Genomic DNA, 11,036 nt, shown 5'->3' on the forward strand with positions numbered 1-11,036 from the left:
ATATATATATATATATATATATATATATATGTATCATGCATATACAATTGTGCTCATAAGTTTGCACACCCTTGCAAAATTGTAATCATCTGAAAAATGATTTTTATTTACTACTTACCTAAATAAATACATTTAGAATAAATTTCTTAAACATTAAACAAATGAATTAAAGTTTGAATATTTTATAAGAAAAATATATAAATATAAATACATATATGTATAATTTTTGTTTTTGTACAAAGTAGATGGGTGCAATTTATTTTCTGGAAAGTCACGATCGATAGAATAAAGAATAAATAATACATTTAGAAATAAGACTGATTAATAAATATATAATAATTTAATAAAGTTAAATAATATAATAATAATAATAATTATTATTATTATTATTATTTTTTCTCAATTATAGAATAACATTTAGAATAGCATTAATTAATAAAGTTAACATTAATGTTATTTAATAAAGTTAATTTATTTTGAAAATTATTTGAAGAATTAATTAATAAACAGAAAATATATGATTGATAGAATAAAGCATAAATAATACATTTAAGAATAACATTAATATATTTATAATAATTTTAGAAGACAAATAAGTTTATTAATGTAATACTATTTATTTGAAGAATTAAATAATTAATGGAAAATATATGATTGATAAAATAAAGCATAAATAATACATTTAAGAATAACATTAATTCATATATTTATAATAATTAATAAGTTATATATTATAATATATAATAAGAGAGAAATATAATAATTTATTACTTCAATGAACTGTAGAATAGGAGTCCTCTAGACTGTACCTCTGTCGTTGTGATGGAGAATAGGACAGGATCTTGTTCCTCCAGCGGAGGATGCTGGGATATGAGAGCGGCTCGATCTCCACGTCCTTCAGAGCCACGAGAACATCCCCGTCCAGCTTGCTCGGAGAATCTCTGACCAAAACACAAGCAGAAGAGTCAGGAAAGGAGCCGAAGCCAGCTGTACTCAGATATCACGGACTTCAGGTTCTTTCTGTGTGTTCTCACCCCGCCATGAACCCGAGCGCCGGGCGGCCCGTGGGGCTGTGTGTGGACTGGAACGAGGAGCCGGAGGAGTCCGTCTGGACCTCGTCGGCGGTGAAGTACTCGTCGGAGCCGGAGTCATCGTCCGAGTCAGCGCTCCGCTCCAGAACCACCTTCTCAAACTCCTGAAGAAGATCTCTGACCGGGAACAGACGCCCTTCAACACACATTCATTGAATTATTCCTTCCCTTCCGTGTGTATTCATTTTATTGGAATCGCAAAATGTCACTTCGAAAAAGGGTTTAAGCATGAAAACATCAGGCGCAATACTTCTGATAATTTAACTGCAATTCTGTCGTTTTTCTGAGCAAAAAACTAGCATCACGCACTCATTCACAGAAGACTGCGTTCATCTAGGAGCTCACAGCGTAACAACTTTTACAAAAATCAACGCATGACATATTAAAATACTAATTAGTTGTCACATTTACATTACTAGGTTTTATTCATTTAAAAAGCTCCCTTTCATGTATATTATACGTACAAGAATAAGCATTTTTACATAACTACTGCTGCACTGAATGACAATGTGACATTTATTCTACAAAAACGTATTCGAAAGCTAAAAAACAGACACTTTTACACGTTTAAAGTGCTTTCTATGGAAATGGAATCCTGTGCATGTGAGGGACGATCTATAAAGGGATGCACAGCTTTAATCGTAAGTCAAGCATCTTCAGGAAACTCATCTGTGGTGAAGACAGACCTGAAGGTGAGCTCAGGTGCTCCTCCAGCATCTCCAGCCCGTCTCTGCTGCTCAGATCGACGAAGCAGCGCAGGAACGGCCAGTACTCGGCCCACGGCAGCCCCAGCTCACGAGACAGCTCCCTGCAGACACACACACACACACACTCAGCTTGAAGGATCAGAGCGACTCAGGAGCAGCTGGACGAGCGTGCTCACCGGCCGACTCTCTCCGCGCCGCGCTCCGAGTCCGTCTTCAGGATCTGATGGAAGTATCCGGCTCGTTCCCGCCGCGGCGTCTTCCAGAGTCTGTGAAACTCCTCGGCCTTGAAGAAAAACACATCTCAGTTTCCCTGGTGACAGATCTGACCGTTCTCCTGCTCTCTGTTTATATATATATATATATATATATATATATATATATATATATATATATATATATATATATATATATATATACATATATACATATACATACATTGATACTACTAATAAAATTAATATTCTTGATTTTAAAATTGCTGTTATTTAAATTATTATAGTTATATTTTGTTTGCCAACGGAAATTGTAATACAATAAAAAAAAAAATGCATTTCTTTAATTATAAAGACAATAACTTTTGTACTTTTTATGCTTGTTTGTAATAATGAATGACCTAAAATTATTTATATTGTAATTATTAATAATAATATATTTAATTTAATTAAAAAAAAATATATATATATATATATATATATATATATATATATATATATATATATATAATGTATTATGTTTGATTGTAATAATAATAACAATAATATAAAATCAATTTTATTGTTTTATTATTCAAAATTTTATTTTATAAATGCTATTCAATTATAATTTACATATCTTGTGTGCCAACAAAATCTATTATCTATTATACTTGTTTGAAATAATGCTAGAAATACCACACACATATATATATATATATATATATATATATATATATATATATATATATATATATCTATAAACAAATAATATAATAATACTATTACATTTAAATTATTTAATACATCACATTTATTCATGTTATGCATTTTAAAATGTTTTATCATACTTCATAATCATCATACTTTTACATATTAATAAAAATTATTTAATCAATATAAAATATTAAATATAATATACAATATAATAAAATTTTTATATAATAATAATAATTATAATAACATCATAATTTAATTTAAAAAAAAGAAAAGTGTTGTGATTATTATAATCCTGAACATGGCCGTTTCTGTTGCTGCACGTTCATGCAATTACAAGAGACTGAAAGCGCTTTAAAGAACCTTGGATGAAGTCAGGGGTCCAGCGAAGGCTGTGAGGGTCATTCTGGGGTTTTTGGGGCTGTCCATCATCTTCTCAGGTGTGTGTGACTGACCGGCGGTCTCCGAGCCGAGACACCAGGGGGAGCCGATCACCGGAGGCAGAGTGTTATCAGCTGCTCGCAGCAAAGGCACGTAAAACCTGTCTGTGACAGAAAACAACAGATGAGTCACACCGTAACGCATTACTCTGAAAAGTAACCGTCCCGGCGCCGCTGGAAGCAAACCTTCTAAATAGCCCAAGATCCTCTGCTTCAGCTCCTTGCTCTTGCTCCTGCGCTCACAGATCACCTGCAGAGTCAAGCGAGCCGTTATTTCACGGCCGAGAGTCAGAGGACGGAGTTTAAGACGGCTGGGGTTCTTACAGCGGACGGTTCCTGCTCGTATTTGTTCCTGCGGTGTTTGTCGAGGCTCGGGTGAGAACACAGAACATCCACCACCTCCGCGCAGCCGAACTTACAGGCGAAGTGCAGCGGCGTCTCGTTACCCTGCCGACAAACGCTCAGCGTTACCACGGCAACGGCAATACTGAAAAATAATAACACAGTAATAACAATTTCATCCAGTATTTAAATCATTGTTATTATGCCTGTTTTTGTTATTATTGCCAATAGAAATTATAAATGATTTGATTTATTTAATAATACTAATACTACTACCAATAATAATAATAACAATATAATAATTAATAATATTAACAGTTTGTATTAAAATGATCATTAATTTATCTTATGTGCCGATAGAAAATGATAATAGTCATTTTATAAGAATCATTTAATTTATTTTGATTAATTATATGATATTAACAATATTAATAGTTACATATAAACTATTAATTAATATCACTACTAACACTAACAGCAATAACAATTAATTAATTCAGATATAAACGTAAAAAAACATTTTTTTAATACTGAAATATATGTATATGTATATATGTTTTTTTAACAACCACAACAAAAAAAAAAAAAAAAAAAAAAATACACTTATACAAATAATCTCTTCCCAGCCCAACTTATTATAAAGAAAATAGAGGAAAAAAGAGAAGAAAAATAAAAATAAATAATAATAATAATAATAATAATAATAATAATAATAATTATATATATATATATATATATATATATATATATATATATATATATATATATATATATTTATAATAAAGTAAAAAAAAAAGTCAATTTATTAAAAATTAATAAATAATAAATAAATCTGTATGTAAAAACATTTTTATTAAAATATTCATGATCATAAATTATTATTAAAATTATTTTATTTAAAAATGTTACATTTGAAATAAGAAAACAATAATTACATAATAATGTTAATGTTTTAATAGTTAATTATAAAGTAAACTATTAGTTATATTTTCATTAATGCTGCTGCTAATAACAAATAAAATATAATCACTACACTTTTTGTGGAAACTGTCCTTATGACAGTAATAATTACATTTAATCAAAAATCTATTTTGCTGACATTTAGTTTTATTCTAATACTGACACAATAATAAGGTCAACAGTTAATTGTCATCACTAGCGCTGCTAGGAGAGGCTCACGGCGCGGTCCGGGGTGTTCAGGTACAGGTCCACGATGTACCGCATGCGCTGCCGCAGCATCAGCTCGCTGTCGTTAGGATACATGAGCCGCATGAAGTCAGGGTCCTCCAGCGTCTCCAGCAGCAGACGAGCGATGCCCGCCTGGTTCTCTTTAGACGCCACGTGCAGGACGTTATACCTGCAGCCCTCCTGAACACACACACACACACACACAGACACACACACACACACACACACACACACACACACACACACACACACACACACACACACACACACACACACACACACACACACACACACACACACACACACACACACACACACACACACACACACACACACACACACACACACACACACACACACACACACACACACACACACACACACACACACACACACACACACACACACACACACACACACACAGAAGTGACGTTCACACAGAAACACTGCGCAGCGCCATGTAATAACACTAATAATAACAGTAATCACTAAAGTGAAAACATACATCAATTTATCAAATTAAAATGATCGCTGTTATACTTTGGTTGCTGATAGAAATTGTAATTAAAATCATTTTCGTAGGACTAATATAAGACAGCAATTACGTAATATTATATTGTATAATAATGTTAATGTAATAATAGTTATATCTATTAATTATTATCATTACTACTACTAATCATAATAATAATTATTATTGCGTTTTTATTCATTTATTCATTCGTTTTATTCATCACACACACACACACACACACACACACACACACACACACACACACACACACACACACACACACACACACACACACACACACACACACACACACACACACACACACACACACACACACACACACACACACACACACACACACTCACACACACACACACACACACACACACACTCAGATGAAGCACCTGGAGTATGGTGGGGTTGTCTCCGGAGCCGATCAGGTATCTTGGGTTCCCCCACACCAGCTCTCTGAAGGCCTCCTCGTCTCCTCTCTCGGTGCTCCTGCGCAGCTTGGCCGTCAGCTCTTGAGTCCGAGGACTCTTAAACTCGTTGGCCTTCTCCAGGTTCACGGCGTCTGAACACAGAACACATCCGTTCAAGCTCCTTTCAGCCAATCCCGAGTCTTTAAAGCTGATTTGAATATTTTTGGGAATGTTTAACGGGATGACCGGAGTCAAGTCAAATCAGAATTACAACCACTCAGTGGCTGCTTTATATTCTGAAATGATAAAATCACTATTATAAAATATCAAGTCATCAATTAAAAAGTTTTCCACTTTTTTGGTGCGTGAAATAAAAACCTGCGACTGGATCATAAACAGAGATCCTTTAATAATCCCTGAAGAAAATAAATACACACCAAGGACGAGCATCACGGGCCAACTTTTAGTTTTTATTTCCTTTAAGTGTCATGAGTTGAATTAATTAGGCATGTTTTTGATCAATTCAATTTAATTTAAAACTTATTTTAAAAAATGGAAAGCAGAAAAGTAAAAAAAAATTAAAAACACTAAACAACTAAATAAAAAAAATAAAATCAGGTAAAACAGAATCCATAGAAAGTCAATGGTTGTAAAAGAGAATACAAAATAAAATGGAATCCAGAAGAATTAGGCCCAAATCAGTTTTAAAATGATTAAAATCAGTTAAAAATTTTTCCCAAATTCCATTTAATTTTAGTTTTTTCAAAATTCCATTTTCATTTTTTTGAAGTTAATCAAAAGGTTCATGTTAATCAAAAAGCAAGACTTTAACAAACATCGATTTATTAAGAGTTTAATCAATTTAATTTATTTTAATCCAATTTAAAATCAGGTTTTAACATCGACTTATTCATTGAATGCAATAAAACGCCTCTCACTTATTCTTACAATAGCTTTATGAATTTTTCTGTGTGTTCACCTTCGTCTGGTTATCAATCACAGGCACGCAACGTTAATTTATCTTTTCATTCATTTTCGACAAATAAAGGAGATTTAAAATGAAAGCACTGAAGGAATGCTGTGTGATTATTCCTTTAAAGAAAAAGGTTTTAATAATACTACCAGCAGCATCACACACACTCTACTGAAGAGGAGTCAAGTGACGCTAGAAGACGTTATCTCCCCCGGACCGGACGAGCGTGGACTGACCTGAGCCGGTTTTCTCCGGAGACGGTTTGATCGGCGACACGCAGAGGCCTTTAGCGAACTTCTCGGCGTCTTCCTTCCGGGCGAAAGCTTTGAATCGAGCTCCTTTCAGCTTCACCGCCGTCTTCAGCGCCTCCGTCTTATCAACAAACACGTGCGGCGATCCTGAGAGCGTCAGAAGAAAGCGGGGCATTTAAACTAAACGTAAATAAACACAGAAACCAGCCTTTCTTATTGACCAGAGAATGTTTAATACTCCAAAATGCTCACTAAAATATAGAAATAACGCTAGCGTACTTTGTGACCAGCCTACTTATTATTTTTTAGTACTTTTATCATGTCGGACCCAAATATGATTTTTCACCGCATATTATCATCTGAACCGTCTGCCACTTTTGTTCTGACCAACTGAGCAAAAAAAGCCTCGCAACATATCTGTTATTAAATCTAACGATTAGCTCACACCACATCCAACCTCTCGAGATATTCACGTTAATATCAACAGCATTTCAGTTTCTATACGGTCTAATCTAAATGTCACGCATGTAATATATTCATATTCATATACATACACACACACATATATATATATATATATATATATATATATATATATATATATATATATATATATATATATATCACGTAAAGTTTATGAACACATAATCCTTTCTGGATTACAGTCTGCCATCAAAAACACTGGCTGGTTATGTAATTGATTTTGGATCTTTTTTAACCATAGTTTTATAATAAAACAAAAGGTTCCCGCCCGCAGACTGAAGCAGCAGTGCTTGTACTCTCTGCACAGACCTTGTTCAGCCGCGGGGTCGTCCGGTTCTGGACACACGCCGTAATAGACGCTTGGCTCCGGGGCCTCAGCTTCACACCTCGCTTCCTCACGGCTCTGCTCGCCGACCGGCCGCCGGACCTCCTCCTCGGGAAACGAGCTCCCAGAATGCCCCGGGGCCTCCTCCAGAAGAGCTCGAGCCAGCTTCTTCTCGAAGACACTCCTGGTGGTGGCCGTGATCGGACCGTATCTGAGTCCGGCGCCGGAGAGCTCGTCCCTCAGCTGATCAGAGGTCAGCGTCTGCAGGCGCTTCAGGACCGCCTCCATAACAGAGCTCCTGCAGGACACACACACACACACACACACACACACACACACACACACACACACACACACACACAGACACACACACACACACACACACACACACACACACACACACACACACACACACACACACACACACACACACACACACACACAGACACACACACACACACACACACACACACACACAGACACACACACACACACTCACACACACACACACACACACACACACACACACACACACACACACAGACACACACACACACACACACACACACACACACACACACACACACACACACACACACACACACACACACACACACACACACACACACACACACACACACAGACACACACACACACACACAGACACACACACAGACACACACACACACACACACACACACACAGACACACACACACACACACACACACACACACACACACACACAGACACACACACACACACACACACACACACACACACACACACACACACACACACACACACACACACACACACACACACACACACACAGACACACACACACACACACACACACACACACACACACACACACACACACACACACACACACACACACACACACACACACACACACACACACACACACACACACACACACACACACACACACACACACACACACACACACACACACATACACACACACACACACACACACACACACACACACACACACACACACACACACACACACACACACACACACACACACACACACACACACACACACACACACACACACACACACACACACACACACACACACACACACACACACACACACACACACACACACACACACACACACACACACACACACACACACACAGACATACACACACACACACACACACAGACACACACACACACACAGACACACACGCTTATGTATGAGGAACAGAATCAATCAAAATCAACAACTTGTGAATGTATATAAATGTAATGTAAATTAAAAAAATAATACAGATTACAAAAATTATAATATATTTTTATTACTTATTACTTCCTTAACAAAGTAAAAATTGTTTTGGCCTTCAGCTCTCAATGAATTAAAGAAGGCCTCAGTTTTAATATATATTTATATAAAATAATTTATATTTTATGTAATTATATATAGATATATATATATATAATATATTAATAAATTAAATATTACATATGTCAACGTATATTTTACATTATATAATATTTTTACATAAAAAATGAACATGTAAAAGCCCTTTGAAACTGTATTACTGGTTATAATTATTAAGAATAAAGCACGAAATGGCTGATATCAAGAATGAAAGTATAGTATATAGTACACTATGTAGGTGTACACTAACTAGTTAACGTACTAGTTTTCCCACACGATACTGAACTTAGGTTGAATAACGTGAGAGATTATATATAAAGAGTATATAAAGTCCATCTCTCGCGTGTTTTATCACGTTATGAGCTTCTATTAATAATGAACTGAACTTGATTCTTGATTCTTCGAGTGAGTCACTTTTATGTCTGTCGCGAATATTTTCATGAAACAAACAGGCCTGAGGGGTTTTACACGGCTGGATCTCAGCTCGAGTGTATGTAATAAACGATAAAGTACAGTATAAAACACTTACCAGTCGATTATCGGTCAACGGTTAGCAGTGAAGTCCGACATCGATCCAGAAGATTTACTGTAAAACCGCGTCCACAGAACTACACAAACACACAGAGACGATCACAAGCCCCTCCGAGACCCAGAGCAACCTCTAATGAAAACATATCGACACTAAACACGAACCGTCGCGTTATATTTTCCTGACTGGAGAAAGGCGCGACGCGGCTGAGGGAGGAGAGTCGTTCGCGAACGAGTCGGTTCGGCGAGTCGACTCCTTCAAGCGAACAATGTGATTCGGCTTTCTCAGACGGCTCTCTCTTTATTGTTTAAAGAAAGATTTGTTTTGCTAGATATCATGTAACATCTATGATATGGTATGGTTGTTTTATGATTTTATGTTTTTAGATGAGGATAAAATACATCTCTACTATCCTTAAACTCTATTCCAATTATATTCTTTAAAAACTGGTTTGCAGTTGATTTGGGCTACTAACTGCTTGATTTCTTAAAAAATAAATAAATAAAAATACAACACTAGCTTCTCTAGTTTCGTATTCTATTCTTATCTATCTGTTTTCTATTCTCTGTGTCTCTAATAAGACTTTCCTAAATACTTGTCGTTATGATTTAGAATATGTAAGTCTTTTAGAGACGTAGGCTATCTGTGAAATTAAATTATAAAAGCCAGACGTGGGACTAAATAAAGAGCCGCTTGGGAGTCGAAAGAGTCGGCTCTTTTTGCTGAGCTGAGTCAAATGATCCGGATTCCTAAAAAGAACCGGATCATCTCTAACTGCGCATGTGCGGCTCGATCCAGCAGAGGGCGCCACCGCGCACGCGCCGGAACACATGATGAGTATGATCATAGATTTAGAAAAACACGATGAAACGTTGATTAATATACCTAGATGCTGCAGTAGACTTAAAAAGATTTACTATTACACACTAAATGACCAAAAGTACCCTGGAACTAGTTTCTTTTTTATTTTATCCTGATTAAGATACTATTATAGTCCTTAAATCTGTTTTCTTTTGTATATTTTCTGGATTTTTTTGTATTTTTTTTAATTGTTAGTATTTTGGATTAATCAAACTGGCTGACTTTTTATTTATTTATTTTTGGTTATCATTTTTTTTACTTTTATTTTATAATAAAAAGTGTTTTAGTTTTAGTTCAGTCATTCCAGATCATGTCTATAAAGAATTAATTAAATGCATTAATTGTGTGTGTGTGTGTATATATATATATATATATTTTTTTTTTCTTCTTCTTATATTTATACAAACCTTTACTGAGATGTAATTAACTGGAAAATAACTATTTCATCACAAAATAATCTGTATTTAAATCTTTCCCTAAATTCTATATTCTGCCAAATAGAAATAATGTACATTTAGATTAAATGGCTAGTAAATAACACAGTTAATAAAAATAATTTAAGAGTTAAGGATCAAAGCATGGAG

General features: G+C 35.3%; 1 protein-coding gene across 3 annotated transcripts in view; it reads right to left on the reverse strand.

Annotated features, from left to right (window-relative positions):
• The window catches only part of LOC122333899 (ankyrin repeat and LEM domain-containing protein 2), a 10,818-nt gene extending 953 nt beyond the window's left edge, over positions 1-9,865 (reverse strand). The window contains exons 1-13 of one of the 3 annotated variants that reach the window (XM_043231756.1): positions 9,756-9,865; positions 9,592-9,670; positions 7,629-7,942; positions 6,822-6,983; positions 5,595-5,764; positions 4,668-4,856; positions 3,471-3,593; positions 3,333-3,396; positions 3,070-3,251; positions 1,975-2,081; positions 1,778-1,899; positions 1,035-1,227; positions 810-941 (exon numbers count right to left, since the gene is read on the reverse strand). In XM_043231756.1, the coding sequence (XP_043087691.1) occupies positions 810-941; positions 1,035-1,227; positions 1,778-1,899; positions 1,975-2,081; positions 3,070-3,251; positions 3,333-3,396; positions 3,471-3,593; positions 4,668-4,856; positions 5,595-5,764; positions 6,822-6,983; positions 7,629-7,932 (1,748 nt within the window). In that variant the 5' untranslated portion in view covers positions 7,933-7,942; positions 9,592-9,670; positions 9,756-9,865. Of the gene's footprint in view, positions 1-809; positions 942-1,034; positions 1,228-1,777; positions 1,900-1,974; positions 2,082-3,069; positions 3,252-3,332; positions 3,397-3,470; positions 3,594-4,667; positions 4,857-5,594; positions 5,765-6,821; positions 6,984-7,628; positions 7,943-9,591 lie in introns of all 3 variants that reach the window. The other 2 variants (XM_043231758.1, XM_043231755.1) reach the window with 2 other exon arrangements.
• Between the last annotated feature and the right edge of the window lie 1,171 nt (positions 9,866-11,036).

Source organism: Puntigrus tetrazona, unplaced genomic scaffold (assembly GCF_018831695.1).
Source record: "Puntigrus tetrazona isolate hp1 unplaced genomic scaffold, ASM1883169v1 S000000401, whole genome shotgun sequence".
Classification (NCBI taxonomy): Eukaryota; Metazoa; Chordata; class Actinopteri; order Cypriniformes; family Cyprinidae; genus Puntigrus; species Puntigrus tetrazona.